Source organism: Notamacropus eugenii, chromosome 4 (assembly GCF_028372415.1).
Source record: "Notamacropus eugenii isolate mMacEug1 chromosome 4, mMacEug1.pri_v2, whole genome shotgun sequence".
NCBI classification, from domain to species: domain Eukaryota; kingdom Metazoa; phylum Chordata; class Mammalia; order Diprotodontia; family Macropodidae; genus Notamacropus; species Notamacropus eugenii.
The window spans coordinates 86699059-86725576 of record NC_092875.1 but is presented as its reverse complement, the minus strand read 5'-3'; the positions used below and the strand labels follow the sequence as shown (position 1 = coordinate 86725576).

Here is a 26518-nt window from a genome sequence, read left to right as displayed (position 1 = left end):
GATTTGGTCTCTGAATCCCCCCAGTCCTTCCAATGCGGCTTTGTGCGTAATGGGCCTCACTTAGCCTCTCTGTTCCCTCATTTGTAAAATGGGAGTATTTGTACTTTTTGCCATATAGGTAAAAAAAAGGGAGAGGAAAATGCTTTGTAAACACCAAAGTATTTAAAATTTTAATAATTATATCTTAAATATGTAAAATATAAATGGGAGCTACTTATTACACTTGGTGCCTCTCTTGGTGAAAATCATGGCAGGGATATAAGGCAAACATACAATACATAGTACATGTGAGGTTCCTTTAGAGAAGTACAAAAAGCTATGGGAGGGAGGAAGGACTGCCTGGGAGATACGAAAAGATTTTCTGGATAATCGGCCATTTGATCAGGGTCTTAAAGTATGAGGAAAAATTCTCCAAGACAAAAGGGGGAAGCTGGAAATCATAAGAAAGAGCCTGAACAAAAGCTGGGAGGTGGGAGAGCAGGGCAGAGACATCCACTTTAAATTAGAGCACAGCACAGAGTAGAGCAACAGGAAAAAGGCTGGAAAGGTAGGGTGGTGCCAGACTGTGAAGAGATCTGAACCCAGGCAAAAGAATTCGAATTTTATTTAGCGAAAAATAGGGAACCATTTCAGATTTTTTTTTTTTTAAGCAGAGTTGTGACTTAAAAAACCAGATTTCTCTGAGGAAGATGAGCCTGGCAGTGGTGTGGACAGAATGGAGAAGGGTGGACAGGGTTCATTGGGTCAATAGCCTGTATTTCATGCATGTCTTTCTAATTTGGAAGCAAGCATACTTCTTTTAGTGATTTGTGAAGGAAAATACCACCACACTGGCCCTTTTTGAGAAGGTAGAGTTTGGAGTCAGAAGACGTGGGCTGGAGCCCCTAGCTCTACCACTAACTGCCTGTGAGACCTTTCCCCTCTCCACTTTGTAAAATGAGAGAGCTGGACTAAATGACCTCAGAGGTTGTCTTCCCAAGGGCTTCTTTCTGGGAGCACAGGGAGCTGATGTGGGGAGAGGTGAGACTTTCAAGAAACAGCCTTGGAAGGTCGGACTGTTGGCGCCATAAACTAAGACGGGGCAGGGGTTGTGGTAGTTGACTCTGGGAAGTACAGATGGGCAGGACCCAGGGCCAAATCAAAGGCTGTTTGGATAGAGACTGCAAGGTCAGGGACAGGGAACCTTGGGAATTTCCGAAGAGAACAATGAGTAGAAGCTGGACTCCCCACAGCTAGGCCAAGCATAGTATAATTAACCCTTTCCTAGTTTGGGTACATAGAAAGGAAGAAGGCTCAGGTCAGGACAACACTGCAGGCACCAGGGTAGTTGCCTTGTGATCAGCCAGGTCCTCTTCTGTGAGAGGACATGCCCTGCCTTGGGGGTTACCACTTGGTCCTTTTAAATTCTCTGGACCTGGACAGCAAACTTATAAGGAAGGAAATTTTAGGTTGATAGTGACCTTAGCCCACAGGTTAGCCCTCTTAGCTCTCTTCCAGGATTCCACAAAGCCCCAGCTATCAGGCAGGCTGAAATGAGCCTGTACTCTCTGCTGAACTTCAGGGCTTCTTGGGTCAGTCACTGAGGGTGAAGGGAGGAAGGGGACTCTGGAAAGGTCTCAAAAGGAATTTAACTGACGACTGATGAGTCCCACTCAGATAGAAAATAGAACTTTTATTCTAAAACTATAGTTGTAACTGGACTTGGGGTCTGAGTCTGAGAGACACTGTCCCATGTGCCCAGAACAGGAATTGTTAGCTGTCATCTTCTCTGTAATCCCAAGGCCTTGTACACAGATGGTCTCTGGAGATGTCTGCTGACCTCTGTTCAGTTCTGGGACCCAGAGGATAAGAGACCGGAGTGCGGCCGATAAGGAAGCCTCCCAGGAGGGAAAACAACAGAATCCCAGTCTTTGGTCCTCAGTATCTATTCCTAAGGTTTGGATGTTGTTGTTTTTGGTTGGGGAGAAGGGTTCCAGGAGGCTAGGGGCACTGGGTCCTAAGCCAATTCCTGGCCCGTCCCTGAGAGGTAGGAGTTGTGCAAGGGATGACACCTCACCCACCGAAGGCAATAAGGCACATGCTGCTCCAGCATGGATGGAGTTACTTTACTCCTGGGAAGGTGAGGGGTAGAGAAGGGAAGGGCACTCCCAACAAACCCCAAACAAACCCCTTAGGAATCATTAGGGGCTACACATGTCCATGCAGTCTTGGCTCTGGTGGAAGACCTGGTAGATGCTCGTTGCGGGGAACATGGCAAGGGCCCCCAACAGAGAACCTGTCTGGATTGCAATGCCTGCTGCCAGCAGAGCACCTCGGCCACCACCATGCAGGAGTGAGCTCACTGCCACCTTCACATAGGAAAAGATGCCCAGGCACAGAACCCATGACAGCACCTGGAAGAAGGAAGGAAGAAGGAGAGGGATTGAGGGTAGAGGCCCAGCCAGGAAGAGTTATCACTTCCTTGATCCCCAACATTCATCACTTTCCCAAGCCCAGGGCAGTCATGCACTTACCACAAGGACTACACCTGCAGAGGTGCCCACTAGTGGGGGACAGGGGCTCAGGGATGCCAATACCATCACATATGTCCCAAAAAAGGTGCCCAGCATTGAAAGGGCACCCAGACCAGGCAGTGACCTGAGGGAAAAAAGTGTTGCCAATTAGGGATCTGAGAAACAGGAACAACTTCCACTTCCCTTTCCCATCCCCTACCTTCTTCTGTGTCTCCAACTAGATCTTTTCTAGTTGGAATTTCACTTCGGCTCCCATCTTTGGGCTCTCCCCCACTGAGCTCCCTCTCTGGCATCTACTGACCTACCTGTACAGGATAGCCATGGCCAGGAAGCAGGCGAGGGGGCTGGAGGCACTTCCTAACACCACAGCCAGGTGGTAGGCACGTCGCCCATATGGCAGGCAGGAGTAGCTCTGCACAGAAGGCAGTACCCCGTTGGTCAGGGCATTTGTAGCCCCTAGCAGCCCTAGCAGGCAGGCCCCTCTGACTGAACACAACTTCAGCAGACCATGGACTCTTTCCTCTGACTCTGTCTCAGGTGTCCCAGTCTCCTCTCCTGGCTCTCGAAGTGGTGACACCTCTTCCTCTGGAGTGGCTCCCTGTCCCTGCCCTTCACTTCTAGGGGTAACTGTGGTAGGTGCAGATGGCAGCAAGAGCAGCAGTCCCTGGAAGGCTGCTGCTGAGATGGCAAGCAGGGTGGTTATCACCCAGAAAAAGGTGCTGGCTGAAAAGTGTTCCTTAAAGTATACGGGCACCATGGGGGCCGATGGGGAGATGTCAGGGGAAAGAGAAACATTGGGACTTGATGTGGATTGCAAAGTGGAAACCCCAGAGCTGGGAGAGGAGGCTGGTCGGCACTCGAGGTGGCCCACACCTTGGGCCAGAGCCAGCCCACAGGGCAGCAGGGCACTAAGACCCTGACCCAAGAAAAATGAGCGGAGGAAGGCTGGGGGCAGATGGGACATGAAGGGAAGGAAAGTGACATTGGAGGTGCAACAGCTCAGGGCCAGTGCAAAGGCTAATGCTAGGAAGGCCACAGCATGGGGCTGCCCTGCCATGGGTACCACATGGGACCACAGAGGAGCCAGCAGTCCCATGCCCACCACACCCACAGCCTGCACAGCCCGGATTGGGCCAAGTTCACTCTTCGACAAGCGACCCCACAGTGTTACAGCCAGTGGTCCCAGGTTTCCAAAGGCTACCAGCACTGACAGGTAGGAGGGAAGGTTCCATCCTGCAAACAAAAAGAGGTAGGGCTGAGGGTCAGCTCTAATCCTTCATTTACAGTCCTCATGTGTAGCCCATGGCCCAACTTCTATTTCTACCCACCATCCCCCAATCCTACACCTTGGCCCCAGGTCCTTTTCACCCACTCACTTACCTTCAGGCAGGTCCTTCACCAGCAGTGGCAACTCTACCCAAATCCCATTGACCGCAGTCCAGGAACCCATGGCAAAGAGGGCCACCAGAATGTGTGTGAACACTGTCCGGCCATTGGGGGCTGCCATCCCAGCTGGTCTGAAGGGAAAAGAAATAAGTTAGTGACATATGGAGGCTGAGAGGTAGAGACTATTTCTGGAACCTTGTGAGATAGCTTGACAGGGAAATAAGGAAAGACAAATATCAGAACACTAGCTTTGGAAGAGTCACAGACAGGTGAACAGACGTGCACTCCAGCTAGGTGAGGGGAAGTAGAGAGAGAGAGAGAGAGTATGTGTGTGTGTGAGTGCACATGTATCGAGAAGCCCGTGTTAAACCCACAGCTTGTACCTACCCAAAGTCCTGGATTCCCAGAGACATAGCCTCTGCTCCCTCCCCTCCCCACCCCCACCCCGCACCTCGGGGTCCTGAAGCTTCAGGGGCCACCTGGGCTGGTTCTTGGGTCTCTAGGACCACAAATAGGGAAGAGGACAACCTGACCAGTGCGGGACCTGAAGGTGTGACCCAAGGTCCAATTCCACCGGCAGGAGGAAGAGGAAGAGGAGGAGAAGGCAAGTGTCCAGCTCAGCTGGCCCCTGGCCAATGACCCCAGCACCCTTGAGGAAGGATGAGGATCTCGGGCAATGCCGGCAGGGAACACTACCGTGGCACTGGAGGGAGGCTTGCGGCCACGGCCGCGCCAGGCCGTGGGAGGCCAGGAACATCTCTGGAGGGCCACCAGGTCTCCCAAGGGAAGCCAAGCAGAAAAGAAGTAAGGGCTGTGGGGGCAAACCGGGATTGGGGGTGAGGGTCTGGGGCGGGGGGGCTTAAGCAGGAGTGCACGGCGGGAAGGAGCACAAATCCAGGATAAGGCCAGTTTCCCAGCCCCCGCCCGCTCTGGGATTAGGCATTTTCCGGGCAGCGGCGGCGCCTGGCACCACCGGGAGATGCCTCGGCGCCCCCTCCCAGAGGGGAAATCGAGGCAGGGCACATGGATGCCCCTCCTCCCGCGAGGCCGACCGCGGCTTCCAGCGCCAAGAGCCGGGGTCCCGGGGCGTGCCCCGCGCGTCTGCCCCTCCAGGACCCCAGGGGCGTGGGAACCCCGGGCCGGGAGCGTGCGGCAGGTGTCACTCCCCGTGCTCGGGAAGCGGGGAGAGGGGAGCCCGGCGAGCAGCTGAGAGCCGGCCGGGAAGGGGCGGAGGGGCGGGGGCCGGGGGCCGGGGCAGACGGGGAAGCAGACGGGACTTACGTGCAGCGACCCCGGCGCCGGCTCCCTGGGGCCCCGCCCCTTCTCGTCTCCCCGCCCCCCTCGCCGGCCGGGCCGGGCTTGCCACTCCTGCGCCGGAAGTCCCGCCCAACCACCACGTGCCCGGAAGTGGCGGCTGAACGCGCGGAAGACCGAAAGTCGAAAAGGAGGGTGAGGGAAAGACCCAGGCCCAAGGCAGGTGAGAGCCGACGTTCCCGCCCATTCACCTGGTCCAGGAATTCCCAGGGGCCCTAGTGGTGCACCGGCCGCCCTCCTCCCCTCCGCCTGCCCTTCCTCCCTCGGGGGGCCCCTCCCCGTCGCTGGGGCCCTCTTCCTTCGGAGAGCTCTTCCTCTTCTCCAGGGCCCCCTCCTCCTCCAACAGGGCCCCTCCCTATCTCCAGGGCGCCTCCCTCCCCTCTCCCCCACTGCCCCTGGGTTTTTGAGCCTTAGCTCCTCCTACCTGTCTGACCTCTCCTTCTCATGCCTCCCTTCAGCCTGTGCCTGGCACTGTGCGAGGCAGTGGGAACGTAAGAAAAAAACCGAAACGTGTTCTTGCCCCCGTGGTGAAATAACACGGTTCGCCCATAATAAGCACGTGCAAATGCTGGGTGTCCCAAAATTCTTAGTGCGGCTTTAACCTTTAGAACTGCCCGGGGCCTTTGGGACTCAAAGTAATTGGCAGGACTGTATCCGCTGGGAGAATCCCTTTCCAGAGTTCCGTTCTGGTGCCACCCCCGTGGGTGCTTGGATTTCAGAGCCTTGTCCTGTACTCTTTCCCCAGGTGCTCTTAACCACTCGCTTGGGTCCATGCTGAAGGCTACCCACTTCTGCCCATCCGGTTCTAATCCTTATCACTGCCTGCAGGACATTTCCAGCTAGATGTCTGGGAGGCATCCTCTCCAAAAGGAAGCTGTTTTCTTTGTCTTTAGCTATTCTTCTTCCTCACCATCCTATCCAGGCGGTTGCCAGACTTTACTGATTCGGCCTCCACAATATTGCTTACTTCCGTTCTCCCTTTTCTCCATTCCACGTGTTCAGGATCTCATCAGCTCCTGCCTGGACTCTTAAAAGTGCTAATTGCTTCTGGTATCCTCTCTTTCCAATCTTTCCGCCAAACAAATCAATATAGCTAAAAAGCAGGTCTGACCAAGTCACCCCTCTGCTTAAGAAACTTCAGTGGCTCCCTATTGCCTTTGGATAAAATACAAACTTCTCTCTTTGGCAGTTAGAGCCCATCACAGCTGGCTCCAGCCTAGCTTTCCAATTAATTTCATTTTGTCTCCTCCCTTTCACACACTTTCCATTCCTGTCAACCTGGCCTTCTTGTTGTTCTCAATATGGGACGTTACATCATCATAACTTAGTAGTTCATGTCTGGAATGCACCGCTTCTTTACCTTTGACTCTTAGAATCCCTAGCTTCCTTCAAGGTTCAGCTGAAGTGCCACTCCCTACAGGCTGCTATTTCTGATTTTCCTACTCCTCTTGCTCAGTTATTTTGTACTTAACTTTTTATGTAATTTATGTTGATTTATTTGCTTACATACTTCCTCACCCCTTTGTCCCCAGTAGCATGTAAAAGGATTGTATAGGTTTTGCCCTTAATATTCCTGGTACATGTACCTGGTACCTTTCATATGGTGGGCATTAATAAGTCTTTTGTGGTTGAATTACAGTCATTTTGAAACTAGTCAGGTGGGCATGCTCAAAGAGTAGCTGTTAAGTATTAAGTGGGGGATGGTCTGTGAAGGAGTGTCCCAGGTATCTCCTCTTATCAAGGTATAATGTCTCATGCTTGTCACATTTGCAAGTGGTACTGAGTTGGAAGGGATAACTGGATGACAGGATTCAAAAAAAAGAATTTGAATTGAATCTAATGAGATGAAATGTAATAAGAATAAATATAAAATCTTATACTTGGTTTCAGAAAAATCGACTGAATGGAGTAGGGTATGTTTAGGCATCAATTTGTCTGAAAAAGATCTGGTGGCTGTAGTGGGACTGCAAGTTCACCATGAGTCAATGTGATTTGGCAGCAAAAAAAAGCAAATTCAGATTGGGAATTCATTTAGAGAGGCATAATTTCCAGGAATATTGACAAGCATTTGTTAAACTCCTGGGCACATTAGTTCACAATAACCTATTTGGTGCCCCCCCTATCATGACACTGTCTCTCACTTCCATGTCTTTGTTCAGTGGCTATCTGCCATCCATGTATGTATTCCCTCTTACCTCAGACTCTTTCTTTCAAGGTCCAGTTCTATCCCCCCTTTCTAGATGAAGTGTTTCCTGATCCCAGCTGCCAAATCCCAGAGCCAGGTACTGGGGGTACAAAGACGAACAGAAACAATCCTTGCCCTAAATGACTTTACATTTTAGCAGGGGGAGACATTTGCCTTTATGAAATACACAGAATATATGCAAAATAAATACAAGATATTTCAGGGTACAGGTTTGATCCCCAGAAGACTTCATATAAAATACAGTTGCTCCTGAAGGAAAGCAGGGATCACAAGACACAGTGATGAGGAGGGAATGCATTCCAGCCATGAGACAAAGCCTGGGCAAAGGAATTGGAGGAAGAAATAGAATGGCACATATGGGAAGCAGCAATAAGTCAGGATAGCTGAACTCTGAAGGGAATGGAGAAGAGCAATATAGTCAGGCTGGAAAGGTAGGAAGGAATCTGGTTCTGAAGAAGTTTCTTTTTTAAAATAGATTTTCATTGATATTTTTCGTTTTTCTATCACCTACATTTCCCAATGTATCCCATTTTCTCTCCTCCTCCTAGAGTCCTCATTTGCAACAATTAAAAAGAGGAAAGAAAATTCACCAAAACTAAACCAACACATCAAGAAAATCAAACATTATTTATAGTATTCCATGCCCATAGTTCGTCACCTCAACCATTTATATTATTGGTTTTCTTCCACACTTAGCTCAGTATCTGACACTGCACTTGATAAATGCTTGTTGACTAAGAAAAGTCTCATGTATTCTAAAATATTTGTAGCAGCACATTTTGTAGTGGGAAACAAAATAGGTCTCCACTGACAGAGGAATAGTTAAACAAGATGTAGTATGTGAATATGTTACTGTGTTGTAAAAAACAGTAAGCATGATGAATAGAGAGAACTATGCATGAACTGATGGTGCAACATGAAGTAAGAGGAACTAGGAAAACAACACATACACAGACTACAACAACGTAAATGGGAATAACAATAAAACAACTAAAACTGAATGTTGTGAAGTTATAATGACTAAACTTAGCCCAAAGAGAAAATAGAAGAAGGTACCTTCCTCTCTTCTTGCTTGAGGTGAGGGATACAATGGGATACACTGGGAAATGTGTTTCGTAGCTTACGTTTTAGGTGTGTGTTCATCCTTCGTTGCCGAAGAAGACCATGCCGTCAGAGAAATAATGACATGACTTGCACTTGACTTTGTTTTCTAGCTGACTCATATTGAACATGGGAGTCATAAACCCACAGATCTTGTGTATGTGAATGGTTGGTTATCTGTTCACCTGTCTATCCATCTCAGATGTACTCATGTAGTTTTTTTTTTCAGTTCAAGTGTCAGATTGCATTTATTCAGATTAAATTTCATCTGGTATGATTCAGTGATCTTATTATTGAATGTATCAATTATTCCTTTAAATTGTGTGGAATCACAGATCTAATAAGCATACTGTCTCATTCCTTGCCAACCTTTTGGGGACTTAGAGAAGTTTCCATTGAAGAGTCAGACAAGCCAATAATACTTAAAAGGAAGAGTAGGTCTTAATTATGGTACACTTTAACTCACACAAGGGGAAGTCCCAAGGCCTGAAATGAGACTCCAGGGGAACATATGGCAACAGGGAAAGGATACAACAAGGAAGTCTCCCAACCTCAAGTTCGTGGTCTTTAAATCATGGCAGGAGTTGGGGGAGGGTCACTGTTGGTCCTTCAGAGAGGCTCCCCCTGGACTTGGCACACTCTCCTCTACCAGCTCTTCTCTGTTACTCCTCATTGTGGAGGAGGTGGGTGGTATGTGGTCTCCACACCAATGGTAGCTTGACAATGTAGACATGAGTCCTGATAAGAAGGAGGTGGTTCTCGCTTGGGTATTTCTGATTGTTTTCCCATCACTGATGTCATAAGCAGAGGGAGGCTAGGGATTAACTGATTATAACAGCCCTCCTCCCTCCTGTACAAGCATGGGGCAGTGAAGTTTCAAGCAGAAGGTATGGAAGTCTCCAGGAAAAGGCAAGATGGGGTATTGGGTAGGAATAGAGGATGTATTAGAGAAGAAGTATCCTCTTACAAGTGAGCTTTATGAAACAGAGAGCTCCAAAACCAAAGAGGGATTTTTGGATTATTCCTATACTATTTATACCTTTACCCAAGTCACTAACAAAAATGTTGAATAGCAGAGCCAAAGATGGGATCCCTCCAGGAGACATCTCCATTTTGACATCAATACATGAATGAGTATTCTTTGGGTCCTAGCATTTAACTAGTTTAGAACCCACCCAGTTGTATACTCATTTGTCCCACATCTATCTTGTTCACAAGGAGAGTAAGAGAGACTTCTTTTGTCAAATGTTTTTTCTAAAATCTGTCTAAAATCCTGTCTATAGTATTTCCCATCCCAACATGTTTATAATCCAGTCCTTCCTTTGGTACAGATCAGACTCTCGTCATGCCTTCTGCATGCTGAATGAGTCATGTCCTCTTGAGCTTTGAAAAATCCTCCTCCGATGATCTGTTCCAAGTGATGTCAAACTCAAACAGCAATGCATATTGACTTAGAAAACTACAAGTTAACATCAGCTCTGTTGTATAGCTTTTATTTTGCTAAGCATTTCCCAGTTACATTTGAATCTTGTTCAGGTAGGCCAGGAATTTGACTCCTCTGGTCTCCCCACCAGGTCTTCTAGGTCTTTTAATATCCTGTCAATACTAGTGCAGCATTTAGATTATTCACCAGTTATCAGTCTTTCATGTTACACATTACAGTTATATTTATGACACTTGTATACAAGTCATCTTTGGTAATATGGCATCACTGGCATCAGTTAATCAATAAACATTTATTAGGTGTGCTCTGTGCCAAGCACTGTGCTAGGCACCGGTGAGACAAGGATGCAAAGGAACAGTCCTGGTTCTCTAAGAGCATGTATTCTATGCAGGGATACAGTATACACACATGCAAAATAAACATGGGGTAACTTTTAGCAAGAGGGTACTAGCAGCTAATGGAATTAGGGAAGTCTTCATAGAGAAGGTAGACATTGAGCTGAATCTCAAAGGAAGTAAGGAATTCTAATGGCAAAGGGGGAAATGAAGAAAGAGCACTCCGGCCACTGGAGATGGGTAGAGTGTCATGTGTAAGCAACAGCAGGGAGGACCATTGGGCTGTCGAAAAGGGAAGAGTAAATAATGAGCCTGGAGAGGTAAGTGAGGGGGTGGTTATCAAGGGCTTTAGGAGCCAAACAGGAATTTATGTTTTATCTTAGAAGTAATAGGAAGCAGCTGAGTATGAGAATCATATAGTTGGCTTTAGAAAAATCACTTTGACAGTTGAATGGAAGATGGCTTGGAGTGAGAAGAGACTTGAGACTACTTATTGGCAGCCTATTGCAGTAGTCCATGTGAGAAATAATTAGGGCCTGAGCTAAGGTGGGGTTGTGGCTATGTAAATAGAGAGAAGATGTTAGATGCGAGAGATGTTGTGAAGGCAGAAATGATGGGATTCAGTCACTGATTGTATTTGTGGGTTACAGAAAAATGAGGAGTCATCTGGCATGTACCTTTCACCAGTCTAGTGACTCTGACCTGACCCCACCCTCCAAAAAAAAATGGGTTTAGTTTGGTGTGACAGTGGGGATTTCATGTGATCTCTTTGTCCTCATCCTCACAGTTCATAAACAAATGCCCTTTTCTTAACACCGTCTCTTCTGGTTTCTCTCATAGGATCCCCTAGAGCCACCATTATGATTTGCCCCATCTCTTGAGAACATGGAGGAGGTCTCTGGCAATGCTGGCAATAGGATGGCTTTACCTCCTCAAGAGGACTCCAGTTCATCACAGCAATCACGTTTCAGGCCTAATGAGAGGTCAAGGCCCTCAGTTCCAGTTGGGCCCCCCCAGAAAAAAAAGAAGAGAAAAGGTTCATGGAGACGGCCTTCTGCAAGAGTTGCTTACCACATTCATGAAGCTGAGGACATGCTGCTGATTGTACCCAATCTGGAAGAGCCAGCACGACGGGCCCACAGGAAAAAGGCCTCCCATCTCAGGAAGTTAGCTCGACGAGAGGTCCGCCAGTCACGTCAAATGGAGACCCCAAACAGTGCAGATCTCAGCCTAGTGCAGGGGAGGCAGTCTCCTCAGGACAGCACTACCTCAGGGCCAGGCTGGGGAGACCACATTCCTCTGGAGATCTTGGTTCAAATATTCCAAGTATTAGTGGCATCTGATGGGGCAGTGCCCTTCCTTTGCAGGTATCCAGTCCTTCCCTGAAAGACTGTGTTGAGAAAGATTGTTAAGGGTGGGGCAGCACGAAGGTATTTCAAGTAGAGAGAGGAGCAGATAGTGGTATGGACTACATGTGGCTGAAGAGGCAAAAAAAGAAGGAGGCCAGCTTAGGCTATTTTATTTATTTTAGTGTCCCATGTGGGAGATGCTTAGAATGAGGGGCCACATAGCTTAGTAGGGAGACAGGAATAGCAGAAACTCTTGTGCCTTTCAGGGCTGCCCAGGTGTGCCGCCTGTGGTATGATGCTGCTTCTCACTCCATGCTGTGGCAGAAGGTATCTCTGGCTCCACCTTGGCCTTCTCGTTCAAAGGGTCCTCCATCAAAGGTGGAGAAGAGGATTCTCAGTTCTCTAGAGTGGCTGGTGCCCAACAGGTGAGGAAAATGTTTTCATCTCACACTGTATGAATTTTCTGCCTATGTCCTTTGGCCTGACTGGCATTAGCTTGAGACTGCCCTTCATGGGGTTGAAATCTCTCCTGCTGAAGAGAGTGTTGAGGGAAAGGATTACTCCTGGCACCTAGCACCATTCTCCTTTCAGGAAGAATTGGTCCTCAGAGTCTTCTTGCTTTACCTGGACTAGGGGAGGGGTGGCTGTCTAGGGAACCCTGGAAGGATGGTGGCCCATGCATTTTTATGAGGAGGGAATAACTGAATAAGAGATCTTGGAAAGATATTAGATACATGCCCATTTCTTTATGGCAGGTTTTCATTACTCCGGGAGCTTTCTCTATTTAACTGGAAAAACTATGTACCTCTGATGCTGAAGGTGAGGAGATTGGTATGGGGGGCTGAGAGGGATATGCTGCCCTTGACCTCTAACCCTGAGGTCAGACCTCCTTTAACTGAGAGACAACTTATTCTTGCATCAAATTGCTTTGTAAGTGCTAACATTTCCTGTCAGCGTGCACCTTCCTCACATAGGCCAAGAGTGTTTGGTGGACAGGAGTTGTGCCTACTGTTTACTTTCCATCCCTGTAGGCAGGATGAAACAGGTGTTCTTAGCATTGCCCTCTAAATTCTAGTCCCTGTTGGTAGGGGAAGGAATATTCAGATCCTTGAGCAAAACCCCGCCCTTCTGGATTGCTGGATGGTGCAGTGGATATCTCTGGACCTGGTGTCAGGAGGACCTGAGTTCAAATCCAGCCTTGAACACTTAGTAGCTGTGTGACCCTGGGCAAGTCACTTAACCTTTGCCTCAGTTTCCTCAGCTGTTAAATGGGGCTGATAGTAGCACCCACCTCCTAGGATTGTTGTGAGGATGAAATGAGATAATATTTATAAAAAGCACATAGCACAGTTCCTTGGACATAGTGCTCTGTAAATGCTCCTCATTCCTTTTTCCCTTCCCCTTTCATCCTCCCTCATATTTTATCTTCCCTTTACCTACTTCTCCCCCCATTATTTTCCATTCTGTCCTGGAATTAGGAATGGGTGAAATGGGAACCTGAGGAAAAGAAAAGTGGGCCCCAGCCTTGGTTGAATACCTGTGGGTATGGACAATAATCACAGCTACTGTCATAGATCAGCCATGTCACTCCCCTGCTGAAGAAGCTTTGGTGGCTCCCAGTTACTTCTGGGATCACATATATATGGGACATTCTGTCCCCTACCTGCATACTTTTATCCAGGAATGCCTTGCTTGGAATATTCTCCCTCCTCACCTGAATTTTCTAGAGTCCCTGCTTTTCTACAAAGCACAGCTCCAGGATTCTTCTTCCCCTTTCCCCTTTCAGGAAGCCTTTCCCAATCCTTCCAGATGTTTACATTCTTACTCCCACAAAACAAACAAACAGAAACAACAAACTGTTGGGTATGTGCCTTATATGTTATGTGGAAGCAGCACATAAGAAGGCAGAGATGAGGAGACAACATATTCCAGATATGTAGTGTGGCCTATGCAGGTGCACAAAGATAGAAAACAGTATGTCAATTAATGTTCCAATATGGCTGGATTGTAAAGTATATGAAGGGAAAAAATATGAACTAGTTGGTATGAACTAGAAGGTAGTTGGACTCCTGAGTTAAGAGGGCAGAAGGGGTAGGATTGGTTCAGGTCTGATTTCTCTCCCTTGTAGGGAGCTGACCCATAATGGGAGGGCATCTGTGGTTAGGGTGGGCTTGGATAACATCAATGTCTTCTGTCCTAATAGGCTGTGAGTGAGTCTTGTCCCCACCTCACATCTCTCAAACTTTCCCACTGTCAGTCTGTGACAGCAGAGGCCCTGGTTCCTTTGTCCAGGGCCTGCCCCCAGCTGGATAGCCTCAACCTGCAGAACTGCCAGGTTAGTGCCCTGTCCCACCTATCCATCCCTGGACTGTTCCCGTTCCCCTCACTGACCCCTAAGAAGTTGCCTAGCAATGATCTCTTCCATGTTTGTTTTCAGATGGTGTCAGCAGCAGTAGTTGGCTTCCTGGAGGCAGCAGGCAAACAACTCCGGCAGCTATGGCTAAGTTATAGTAGTCAGATGACCTCCATCATCTCCTCACTTTCGGTGACCCTCACTTGATGGGGCAGGGGAAATAGAGGGAAGGCTGTGTTTAGGAAAATGGGTGCTCCCCCCTAACCTTCCTCACCCCTGGTCTCCCTGGTAGAATGGATGCTGCCCCCAACTCCAGCTCCTTGAGGTGGACACAGGGATGAAACCCAACAGCCAACACTTTCGGATACACATTGAAGCTCTGCAGGCTGGCTGTCCCCAGCTCCAGGTACTCCCATCCCCAATCACAGGTACCTCCTTGTCCCCAGTGTTACCTAGAGCTATTGTTATTCCCCAGCCCAAGTATCCCTCAGTTTTAGTTAACTTTTATCCCTGGCTGCTGATACCAGGCCCCTAGTCCCCAGTATCACTCTCTGTTCTTGGCTACCAGGTTGGCCCTGCTGTGGTACGGTCAGCCCCCAATCCTACCCCACGCCTCCTATCTCCCTTCTATTCCCAGCTATTGCTATCCCCATCTCTAGGTCCGCTACATCCACCTTTGTTTCTAGGTGCAGACCTTAATTACAAAATAAAACTGCTTCCTGGTATGTGTCTGTTCCTTCCCTTGTCCTCTGATCTCTCTCTTAGCCTAAAGATCTGGCTCTGAGCTCCCATCACTTGGAGCATCTGCTGGACTCTGAGCCTGAGTCCCCTTCCTCTACTCACAGGTCCTGCGGTTACTGAACCTGGTTTGGTCTCCCAAGGTGGGAGGGCGTGGGGTACCCCTGGGGCCTGGTTTCCCAGAACTGCAGGAGCTCTGCTTGGCCACATCCACCATCACCTATGTAAGTGACGAGATCCTACACCGCCTGCTGCATGCATCTCCTCACCTGCGGGTGCTGGACCTCCGAGGCTGTGGCCTCCTCACACCTGCAGGCCTGGCCAGCTTGCCTTGCCCTGGTAAGCACTGGGGGAAGTGATACACATGGGTGAGGACATGCAGAATATTGTAGTATCGAGGAGAGAGTACTGGGCTTGGATCAAGGAAGATCCAAGGTGAAATGCTGCCTCTGACATGTATTAGCCATGTGACTGGGCAAGTCACTTCCTCTCATCAGATTTCAGTCTCTTTAACTGTGAAATGATGAGAGTAATACCTATGGTACCACCCTCTCAGGTTTGTGGTGTGGCTTGAGTCAGTTAATAAAGGTAAAGTGACTTGCCAACTTTAAAGAGTTCTGTAAGTGTTAATTATTTTTTATAGCAGTGTTAACAATAATTTTTATTTTAAGGAAAATACAACACAATCCAGCACAAATAACTCTAATATGCTGGTCAGTGCATCAGAAAAGTGTAGTACTGTGTGAGATCAGAGGGGGAAGATAATTTCCAATTGTGGAGGAGGGAAAGCTTCCTTTAAAAGGTGGGAGCATACTGGTACAAGGGGTGAGGAAGGCTAAGCAAGTGATCCTGGAGAGGTTGGGAAAGGTGGAAGTGGGAAGATTTGGGGGCTGCTATGCCTTTTGACCTCAGGATATAGATAGGGAATCTTACCTGAGGGTTCAAGTCCAGGTGTCCAGGCCATGCCCTCCAGACCTGATCACCTTTCCCCTTCTTCCTCCTCAGACCTAGAACAGCTACACCTGGGCCTGTATGGTTCCGTAATTTGGGTGGCCCTGCCCAAGGAGGGAAGCCCTCTGTTCACGTGGAAGTGGCATCACACTCTCCAGGAGCTAGACCTTAACGGCCAGTGTTACCACGAAGAAGATCTGAGGCGGGCCCTGGCAGCTTTCTCAAGCACAGAGAGTAGGCACAGCCCACTTCGCTCTCTCAGCCTGAAGGGTACCCAAGTTACTGTGGCAACTATCAGGTCAGGACCTAAGCCTTAAGGCTCTGCATCCTCCCGATGTCATACTCCCTGCTGTGGCCAACCTTACCACAAAGCTGTTCCCCTTCCTTCCCTCTCTTAAAGTCTGCCAACCTATGATTCCCTCTACCCTCCTCCTTTCCCCCTTTCTTCTTCTCTCCTTTTTCTTCTCTTCTTCCCTACTCTGCCTCTTCACCCTAGACATGGCTTTCCTGTGCCATCCCTGCATCTGAAATGTTTTTCTCCCTTTCCTCCAAACGTCCTTCTCTCTTCCTCAGGACTCACTTTCCTTCCCATTCCCAGCCTTCGTTTACTCTTCTCCCTAAAACCTCCTGTCTTCCTTTTCCCCCAAAGCCTTTTTCCCTCCCCCACAACCCCTTTTTTTCCTCCAGAACTTCCTTCCTCACTTTACAGGGAAGACTTAGGGAGCACCTCCTTCCTTTGATCTCTTAACTTTATCTCAGTAACCTTGGAGTAGTTTCTATTTCATATGTAACTATGTAAGCTGTGGGCCTTAGGCACTTTACAGACTGAGGGCTGATAGGTTGTGGGACAGAGAGTCAGTTCCAATGCTCACCCTTTCTGTTCTTCCGTAGCTCTGTGATCAGCAGCTGCCCAGCTCTCAGCTACCTCAACCTGTCCTCCTGCCGATACCTTCCTCGGGGCCTGAAGAGGGCCTACCGAGGACAAGCAGAGATCCAGTGGTGCTTGGACCAGCTCCTTACCGCCACCTAGGACCCAGCTGTCCCACTCACTCTCCCTGTATCCCTTCCTGGACACTCTTCTTGTCTCTTCCCTTTCTCCCATTTTAAAAAATATTAAAGATTTTGTAAAATTAAAATCCTTTTCTAAAAATAATGAGAAGTATGTCCATCTTGGAACAGGAAGGAAAAGGTCTGAGGGTGCTGAAGATGGTTTCAAATCAGATTTCCAGAGATGTCTTAAATTCATCATTTCTAAAAAAGCCCTGGCATCCATCTTCTGAATGAAGCCTTTCCTGACTCCTCCCATGCAACTGCAAGTGTCCTCCTCCCAAGCTATCTAGTATTTCACTACTTTGTATATATTTGTATTCATTCATTTTGTATTTATGCTGTCTATTTTTTATATCTATTTGTCTTTCCCACTAGAATGTAAACTGCTTTTGGGAGGGATTTTTTCATTCTTTATACTTCTATCCTCAGTGCCTAGCATGAGAGGCATACAGTAGGTGCCTAATAAATACTTGTTGATTGGTTGACTGATCTTTACCTCATTACCTGCATCCAGGAAGGATATGGGAATAAAAGGCCCAAGTCCCACAGCCCTTCTTTAGCCCATGAGAGATTCTTGACCATATTCTGTAAATCCTCCATCAAAGGCCTAACAGCCTAGCTCACTGGAAACTTGCACTTGTTCTTTTAACATGTGGAGACCAATGTTTGTACTATCCAAATGTTTATTCTTCCTTTTTGTTGAAAGTTTATTGATACCTTCTGTTTGTACCTCACAATCATTCCCCATGTCAGCACCCCTCCCCCAACTCTCTCTTATAATTAAACTGGTTCAGTAAAGCCAGTCGATGTAGCCATCTGATAGTTTATGCAACATCCCTAACTTGAGCCCTCTACCTTTCTGCATAAAGGGGGGAAGCATGTTTCAACGTCTGCTTTCCTAGACCAAGAAAGCTTATGCGTTTGGTCACCACAATGAGCCACTTTTTAAAATTGTTTTCATTGATGTTGCAGACATTCTGTATAAAGCATTGGTTCCTCTTCTCTCAGTTCATAAAAAATTTTCCAATGAAACTGAATTCTTTGTGTGCATTTCTTGTGTCTGTGACATTCCCAGGAGTTTGCATTTTGTACTTTCAGGAGGAAACGGGTGGATTCTTTTTATTTTCTCTTTGCCCTCTTGTTTTAATATATCAGGGCAGTTTCCGTTTGTCATTTCTTGAAATGTGAATTTTAAAGATTATCCCTCTTTTGATTTGTAGGAGTTGAAACTAGCCTCTTCCTCTAAAAGAATTCCTGCATTTTGGCTTGATTTCCTGGGAGCTTAATTTAGGTTTGGGCCTAGACCCCCTTTTCCGTCTCTTTATGCAGTCCCAAACCCAGAGGTTGGCTCCAGAATCTTGCTGTAACCTTGACAGTCTCCATCTGGATGTTGTTGATTTCACAGGCCTCCCACGAGACCTTGGGTGCTTTCCCTCCCAGGTTCTGCCCTGGCACTCTGTCCTGCTAAGGCAGGGGCAAAAGGCTGCCTGGGAACTGGTGTAGCACTGTCTCCTTTGTGGCTCAGGCATAGGCTCCGTGGGCACTTGTCTAGCCCCTTCTGCCCCTGGGAGTCCACGCTGCTTCCATGATGTGTCTCCTGCCCACCCTGGTTTGTCACAACTCAGAGCCTTAGGGTTCTCCAGTATTATTCTTATACAGCTCTGAACTGGACAGAGTGGTCCGTGGACATTTATTTCTCTCAGGTTTTCCTTATTATTGTTACTTGCAGACATTTTTGGAGTTTTACGTGGTGTTTGAAACCTGGGCTTCTCTAGGTCTTCACACACCACCATCTCAGAAGTCCCATATGCATTTCTTCCATCACAATCGTTTTCTTTTATAATCCAGAGGAGTGACCAGCCTGCACTTCACATACACAAATCAGTTATTTGGCATGGATAGAAATGCAAGTACAGAACTCTGAAAATTGGTACAAAATTTCCTTTGCACCTTGTGGTAACAAAAAACTGGAAACAGTCAACCTCCACAAAGCACAGTTTGTTTAGATAGGCTGCAATCAAAGGGCATCCACTTTGTTTCCTTTTTTTTTCTGCAGTGACCTACTGAGTGGAGGACGTGGAGGCCCTCCCTATCTATAGCTAACATAAAATAAGACCAAACAAAAATGCCCTTGTCATTAGCATTCCTTACCAGCAAGCGCTTGTTCTGACTTAGCACTTCTGACACTGTTCTTATAGGACTCTGTCATTTTTATTTACCTGCTCTCATTATCACCTTTTTATATATCTTTAAAATATAATTTTATTTCTTGAGTTCTTTGTGGATCTACACCCATCTTTAAAAGATGTAAATGCATGAGGCAGCTGGTGGCACAGTTGGACAGAGCTCCGGGCCTGCAGTCAGGAAGACCTGAGTTCAAATTTGACCTCAGACACTTACTAGCTCTATGGCCCTGGACAAATCACTCAATTTCTGTATGCCTCAATTTTCTCAACTGTAAAGTGGAGATAATAAAGGCCCCCTATATCCTAGATTTGTTGTAAGTATCAAATGAAATAATTCAAAAGCACTTGGCACGGTGCCTGACATACAGAGGCGCTATGAAGATTTATCGAGGTAATTGTAGAGGATGCGTCTGAGGCAGTAGGAGGGCCATAAGCTGAGAATTTGGCTCCTGGAGTGAGGAGCATAAAGTATGCTCCTAAATTAACTTTGGAAAAACAAATGAATCAGTATCTTTAGACAATTCCTTTTCATTCTCATCAGAATTGTTTCTCCTTGTGTCTTCACAACCTCACTTCTGAATGCTTTGCCCTTCTTGCTTGCCCATTAGGTTCACTTCCCAGTACAAACTAGGTAGCTAGGTAGTGGAGTGGATAGAATGCTGGTCTTAAAAGTCAGAAAGACCCCTGGTGGCAACTAGCTATGTGATGCTTTTGGCCTCAGTTTCTTCAAATGTAAAATAGGGATCATAACAGCACTTACCTCCCAGAGTGGTTGTGAGGATCAAATGAGAGATCTATAAAGTATTGCAAAAGTTAAAGAACTCTTTAAATGCTAGTGGTAGTTATTAGAATTTTATTCTGTGGAATCCTGCTTCTTTCTCTGAGTCCTTTGAATTGTTCTCACCCTAAGTGAGTACCTGCATAGACCTTGGCCTCAAGGGGTCAAGGTCTCCCAGTGCATCCTGGGTCATCTCCAGTCATCCTGATCAATATCTGGTCACTGGATTCAGATGGCTCTGGAGGAGAAGCGAGGCTGCAGCCCTCCCTCACTCAAAACAGTCAAGTGCAAGTCATGTCATCACTTCTCTGATGACATGATCTTCTTTGGCAATGAAGGGTGAACACAAACCCTGAACTGTACTCTTCCAGAATCTAGGGTACATATCCAACTATATTGGGCTTTCCTTAGCTCCTCTATCACAAATTCTGTGGTTGTCATTTTCCCCCAATCTTCTATCATTTCTCCCCAGTAACCAAATCCTTCTTGGTCAAAATTGGATCCAGAACAGAAGTCCCCTTCACTGACACAGAATATTAACTCCTTGAGGACAGGAACTGTTTTCATTGCTGTCCTTGAATTCCTCGTTCCTAGTTTTTCTTTCCCCTTTAAAAAATTTTTTTCTGAACTTAAACACACAAAAGCATTTTCATACAGCAGAACATGAAAAGAGAATTCTTTATGTAACTAAATCTCCATTTCTCTTAAAATATATAGGTATCATCAATTCCACATGTTAAGTTTAATTGTACTTCCTTCTGGAATTTCTTTTTTGTATGCTTTTTAAAAATAGTAGTAGTAATATTCTTTTTAGAACTCATGAACTTCTTTCCACCCATTAACCTCCCCTTCCTTCCATTAAAAACTGAAAGAGGAAAAAAAAAGCCCTTGTAAGAAATCACCACAGTCAAGCAAATAGTTCCACACAGTGACTGTATCTACAAATGTATGTGCATCTTGTGTCTATCACCTGTCTGTCAAGAGGCGGGTGACATGACAGGTCCTCTGGAGATGTGGTTGGTCATTGCGTTGATCCGAGCTCTTGATTGTTTCCAAGTTGTTTTTCTCCAGAACATTGATGTTCTTGTACAAATTGTTCTACTTCTGCTTACTTACTGCGTGCCAGTTCATACTGCTCAGGATTCTCAGAAATTGTTTCTTTTGTCATTACCTACATATAATAATATTTCATTTCATTTATATACCAGTTTGTTCCACTTGAGCAATCGAAGGTGCCACTTAGGTTCTGGTTTGTGGCTCTCTCTCTCTCTTTTTTTTACTCTTTTAATTCCCTTCTAATTCAGGAAATTTGTTTTTCTTGTGACTCTTTTGCTCTCTGGTATTATCCTTCCTCTTAACACCTCCTTCCCTCCATATCCCCACTTAGATCCCAATTGAATTTGATGTCTTGCTACACCAAATTCGGTATATGTTCAACTCTCCTTTGTCCATCTCAAATGAATGAGGTTCATTTGATGTCCCCCCCAGTTTTCCCTTATGTTTGTATTCTCCTCATGTAAACCAGTTATGAGAATAGCAAGTCCCATCCCTTCTTCCTCCTTTCTACACCGTCCCTTCTGTCTACCCTCTTCAAATCCTCAGAACACAAGCAATCCCCCACCCCCACCCCTATCCCTCCAGGTCTTCTCTTTTTCTTACTTTGTTTCCTTGGATACCCTTTGAAGACATTAAGGATTTGGAGCACTACTTGCTTCCTTCAACCACCATCAGAAGGTTAACATATTCCCCTTTCAATTGCACAAATAAATGTATCTTTCTAAATTTCTCTTTAGTTTTATGTTTGCTTTTCCAAAGTTCCTACTCATTTTGGTCTTTCCATAAAAAATACTTGAAATCTCAGTTCCATTAAAGGTTCACTTTTCCCCCCATAGGATTATACTCAGTTTTATAAGGTATGCTATTGATTGTTAACCCATCTTTTTGTATTTTGGAATATTTTATTTCAAGATCTTTTATTTATAGTAGGAACCGCTAGGGCTTGAGTGATGACCTTCACTGTAGTTCTTTGGTAATTGAATTGCTTCTTTCTGGGTGCATGCAATATTTCTTTTTTCTTTTTGACGTAGGAGTTCTGGATTTTGATTATGTCATCCCTAGGACTTTCCTTTTGTGATTCTCTCTTAGAGGTAATTTCTAACTTCATTTTGCCCTGCCATTCTAATAGAGATTTGGGCAGTTTTCATTTAAGATTTCTTGAGATATTGTATCCAGGCTTTTTTTTTTGGTTATGATTTCAAGCCGTACAATGTTTCTTAAGTTTTCTCTTCTTAATCTATTTCCAGGTAAGCTGTTTTTTATATCAAATATCTTACATTTTCTTCTATTTTTCCAGTCTTTTTTATTTTGTTCTAGTATTTCTTCCTGTCTCAGGGAGTTGTTGATTTCTGTTTGGTCTGTTCTAGTTTTTAGGGAGTTAATTTCTTGGGTAAGGTTTACAACTTTTTCTTTATTTTTCTTTCAATTCCCCCCACCCCCTCAAGTTTATATTTCATTTTTTAAAAATCTCTTACTTTATTTCTTCTAAGCATTTATGTAGTCTTTGTGGAAAATCCATTTTCTTCTTTGAGTCCTTGCTTGTACTTGTTACAGAGTTACTCATTCTTTTGGGGGATTTCTAGGTTTGCAATAATTTTTTAAAAATAAAATTGACCTGATATGTTTTGTTTTTATATAACTTCAATTTCCCTATATACTTCCCTGTTTTTCGTCCAAAGAGTTATCCCATATAACAAAGAATATTTTTTAAAGAAAAAGAGGAAAGAAAAAGCAATCAGCAAAACTGATCAATGTATTTTTAAAAATCTGAAAATATATGCAATGACCTAAAATTCCAAGGACAAGAACCCACTCTTTGACAAATCTGGAAAGCAGTTTTGCAGAAACTGGGTATAGACCAACATCTCACACTGTATAAGGTAAGGTCAAAATAGGTACATGATTTAGACATAAAGAATATGATCACAAGCAAATTAGGGGAGTGTAAAAAAATGTATCTGTTAGATCTACAGATATTTATAACCAAACAAGGTAGAGAGCAGTACAAGATATAAAAATGGATAACCAATGCAGCCAAGATTAGAAGGAAAGCAGGAAACTGGGGGAAAATCTTTTACAGCAAGTTTCTCTGGTAAAGGCCCCATTTCTCAATTATATAAAGAACTGAGTCAAATTTATAAGAGTACGAGTCATTCCCAAGTTGATAAATGGTCAAAAGATATGAACAGGCAGTTTTCAAAAGAAGAAATCAAAGTTATCTATAATCATATCAAAAAATGTTTTAAATCACTATTAATTAGAGAAATCCAAATTAGAACAACTCTAAGGTACATACTACCTCACACTTCTCAGATTAGCTAATATGAGAGAAAAGGAAAATGACAAATGTTGGAGAGGATATAGAAAGATAGGGACACTGATGCACTGTTGGTGGAGTTGTGAACTAATCCAACCATTCTGGAGAACAATTTGGAACTATTCTCAAAGGGCTGTAAAATTATGCATATTCTTTGACCCAGCAATACCGCTACTAGTTATGTATCCCAAAGAGAGCAAAGAAAAATGAGTAGAATAGGTTCACAAAAACCTGGGAAGACTTACATCAGCTGATGCAAAGTTGAGCAGAACCAAGAGAACACTATACACTATAACAGGAATACTATACAATGATCACCTGTGAATGATTTAGCTACTCTCAGCAATGCAATGATTTAAGACAATTCCAAAGGACTTGTGATGAAAAATGCTATCTACCTCCAGAGAAAGAGCTGATGGAGTCTGAATGCAGATTGAAGCATACTTTTTGTTACTTTATTTTTCTTGGAGTTTTTTTTGGGGGGGTCTGTGTTTTCTTTTGCATCATGGCTAATATGGAAATGTGTGTTGTATGACTGCACATGTATAATCTATATCAAATTGCTTTGTCTTCTCAAGAAGGTGGAGGGGAGGGAGATAATTTAGAACTCAAAAATTTTAAAGAAGAATGTTAAAAAAAAGTTTTCCATGTGGCTGAAAATTTTTTTAAAAAAATCATAGCACATTAGCAGAAAAAAAAAGAAATATATACAATGTCCTAACCCCATGAATTTCCCATCTCTGCAAAGGAGTGGGGTGGGGATGTTTTCTCCTTTACAGCCATACTTATTCTTTGTAATTTTGCAACATTTGTTATTGTGTATAATATTTTTCTAGTTCTACTTTGCTCCTTCAGCTGATATGTCTTTTCACACTTCTCTATATTCATCATGCTCATTGTTTCTTTTTTTAAATTTTAGCTATTTTTAAAAATTCAATTAATTTGTTTTCAATTTTCAACAATCACTTCCATAAGTTTTAAATTTTCTCCCCCTTCCTCTGTCCTCTCTCCCCAAGATGGCATACAATCTTATACGTGTTCTACACATACATTCTTATTAAACACATTTTCACATTAGTCATGTTGCATAGAAGAATTAAAACAAATGGGAGAAACCATGAGAAAAACCAAATGAAACCAAAACATAACAAAAGAGAAAACAGTCTGCTTCATTCTGTGTTCCAATTCCTTATTTCTTTCTCTGGATGTGAATGGCATTTTAAGAGTCCTTTGGGAATGTTTTAGGTCCTTGCATTGCTGTGAAGGGCTTAGTCTATCAGAAACAGTCCTTGCATGCTGTGGTTGTTACTGTGTATAATGGTCTCCTGGTTCTGCTCATTTCACTCAGCATCAATTCATATAAGCCTTTCCAAGTTTTTCTGAAGTCCAACTGTTCATTATTTCTTATAGTGTAATAGTATTCCATTACATTCATATACCACAACTTGTTCAGCCATTCCCCAGTTGATGGGCATCCCCTCGATTTCCAGTTCTTGGCCACCACAAAAGGAACTGCTACAAATATTTTTGTACATGTGAGACTTTTTCCCATTTTTATGATCTCTTTAGGATACAAGCCTAGAAACAATATTGCTGGGTCAAAGGATATGCACATTTTTGTAGCTCTTTGGGCATAGTTCCAAATTGCTCTCCAGAAAGGTTGGATCAGCTCACAGCTCCACCAACAATGAATTAGTGTTCCAACTCTCCCACATCTTCCCCAACATTTATCATCTTTCTATTTTGTCATATTAACCAATATGATCATTATTTCTTAAGGTACAATGATATTTCATTACCTTCAGGTAAACCACAATTTGTTAGCTGTTCTCTAGTTTATAGGCATCTACTTTGTTTCTAATTCTTTGCTACCACAAAAAGTACTTCTATAAATATTTTGGTGTTTATGGGGCCTTTCTTGGCCTTGTAGAAAGATTAAAGAGTACAGACATTTTAACTACTTTAACTAATATGGTAAACACATACACCCCTTACATTTCCATTAAAGCTTGTTGGGTTTTTTTCAAAGTATATTTTGAATTTTACATGGTCACACAACTAGAAGTGAACTCAGAAATCATCTAGCCCAGTTCTTACCTGAAACATGAATTTTGTTTACAACATCCTTACATTCGGCTTCTGTGGGAAAATCTCAAGTGATGGGAAACTAATGACCTCCCAAGTCAGTTCATTCTACCCTTGTACAGTTCAGAAGTTTTTCCTTACATCAGACTAGAATTAGTCTCCAACATAAGCTGTCTATTGTGGCTAGCCCTGTACTCTGGAGGTGCGTGTACTATGTTTAATCTCTTTTCTGTATGATAGGTCTGTAGATATTTGAAGACAGCTCTTATGTCCTCCCTAAGTCTTTTTTTCTCCAGGTTAAATATGTCCAGTTCCTTCAACCATTCACTAATCATATAGCATAGGAAAAGAGAAATTTTAACATATTAGCAATTCTTTGTACTACTTGGCTTCAAATCCCCTGACCACCTTGCTCTTTTTGCACTTATGCCAGTTTTTTTATATGCCCTAATCCAATATTTGAGACTAGGTCTTCCTATCTTGCCCAGGTTAGAAGTGCAGTAGCCTCTCATGGGGCCCATCACACTACTAATTAACATGGAAGCCTTGGCCTGCTCTGTTTCAGACCAAGGCTGGTTCATCACCACCCTCACCCCACCCCCACAGTTGAGTAGATTCCCACTCCCAGGGGTTCACAATATTGGTGCCAGATTTGATGCAAACACCTCATTGACTATAACTCTACTACAGCTGAGAAGTTCCAAACTCAGCAGCAGGGATCATGAACATATGCCACCATACCTAATTTTTTTGCACCCCTTAATAAATGTGGCCCCAGAACTGAAGATAGTAGTCCTGGTCTGTCCAAGGCATAGTACAGTGGAACTTTTATCTTCCTTACTTTGGACACTACTTATATTAACGCAGTCTAAGGATGAGAACTAATGAATCTTAAGGTTGGAGGGGACTTCTACGACCATAAGGTCCCACTCCTACTAGTTGTATGACCTTGGGCAAGAATCATTTCACCTCTATGGACTCCAGTCTAACCTGTCTGAAATAGATCAGATTGGGCTAGATGAAGCCCTTTTCCGTGATATGCTATAGGGAGATCTGTTGAAGGAAGCAGGGATGTTTAACCTGGATAAGAGAAGACTGAGGGGGAGGAGAGTCCATGAGAGCTACCCTGGTGTCTTCAGACAGCCATCATATTGTTCATTCTTTGTTCTTGAAGAGGGCCAATGACACCATAAGGCTGATATCTTGACTTGCACGTGAATTGGATATGAATGGGACTGAGCTGCACAAAGTCCTCAGCCTCACTCTCTCCTCCAGAGTCCTGGCTGTCATGTGAGAGAGTTCTTCTTGGCCTTATTCCCCTTGGCTTCAGAGGGAATCCAGAAGTCAAAGGTAAAA

The 26518-nt window shown here is 44.8% G+C and overlaps 2 protein-coding genes across 12 annotated transcripts; one reads left to right on the top strand and one right to left on the bottom strand.

Annotated features, from left to right (window-relative positions):
- Positions 1–1652: 1652 nt before the first annotated feature.
- On the bottom strand, positions 1653–9253 carry SLC52A2 (solute carrier family 52 member 2). 4 transcript variants are annotated; one of them, XM_072602722.1, is made up of 6 exons: positions 9072–9245; positions 7409–7498; positions 3894–4030; positions 2819–3746; positions 2514–2637; positions 1653–2393 (listed from the first exon to the last, which is right to left on the bottom strand). In XM_072602722.1, exons 3-6 carry the CDS (start codon positions 4018–4020, stop codon positions 2181–2183), a joined length of 1392 nt encoding a protein of 463 aa, XP_072458823.1. In that variant the 5' UTR covers positions 4021–4030; positions 7409–7498; positions 9072–9245; the 3' UTR covers positions 1653–2180. The 4 variants fall into 4 exon arrangements, with proteins under 4 accessions (XP_072458823.1, XP_072458819.1, XP_072458820.1 ...); XM_072602718.1 differs by lacking the exons at positions 7409–7498; positions 9072–9245 and adding exons at positions 4596–4710; positions 5181–5228; XM_072602719.1 differs by lacking the exon at positions 7409–7498 and having other exon boundaries at positions 9072–9253.
- Positions 4685–17777, top strand: FBXL6 (F-box and leucine rich repeat protein 6). Of its 8 annotated transcripts, none has more exons than XM_072602714.1 (10): positions 4685–4703; positions 11140–11666; positions 11915–12073; positions 12404–12578; positions 13852–13983; positions 14086–14193; positions 14294–14407; positions 14847–15078; positions 15745–15988; positions 16582–17777. In XM_072602714.1, the coding sequence occupies exons 2-10, from the start codon at positions 11185–11187 to the stop codon at positions 16718–16720; spliced, it is 1785 nt and encodes a 594-aa protein (XP_072458815.1). In that variant the 5' UTR covers positions 4685–4703; positions 11140–11184; the 3' UTR covers positions 16721–17777. The 8 variants fall into 8 exon arrangements, with proteins under 8 accessions (XP_072458815.1, XP_072458816.1, XP_072458810.1 ...); XM_072602715.1 differs by lacking the exon at positions 4685–4703 and adding an exon at positions 5206–5376 and having other exon boundaries at positions 12404–12467; XM_072602709.1 differs by lacking the exon at positions 4685–4703 and adding an exon at positions 5206–5376.
- The last annotated feature ends 8741 nt before the right edge of the window (positions 17778–26518 follow it).

What these genes read in the sequence shown, in the direction of transcription:
- SLC52A2 (XM_072602719.1), bottom strand. Translation starts at nt 4,020, where the DNA reads ATGGCAGCCCCCAATGGCCGGACAGTGTTCACACACATTCTGGTGGCC. An exon ending in GGTGAAGGACCTGCCTGAAG is followed by an intron (nt 3,747 to 3,893) that starts GTAAGTGAGTGG and finishes TTTTGTTTGCAG; the next exon opens with GATGGAACCTTCCCTCCTAC. An exon ending in CTGCAGGTGTAGTCCTTGTG is followed by an intron (nt 2,394 to 2,513) that starts GTAAGTGCATGA and finishes TCCTTCTTCCAG; the next exon opens with GTGCTGTCATGGGTTCTGTG.
- FBXL6 (XM_072602714.1), top strand. Translation starts at nt 11,185, where the DNA reads ATGGAGGAGGTCTCTGGCAATGCTGGCAATAGGATGGCTTTACCTCCT. An exon ending in GGCCAGCTTGCCTTGCCCTG is followed by an intron (nt 15,079 to 15,744) that starts GTAAGCACTGGG and finishes CTTCCTCCTCAG; the next exon opens with ACCTAGAACAGCTACACCTG. An exon ending in GTTACTGTGGCAACTATCAG is followed by an intron (nt 15,989 to 16,581) that starts GTCAGGACCTAA and finishes GTTCTTCCGTAG; the next exon opens with CTCTGTGATCAGCAGCTGCC.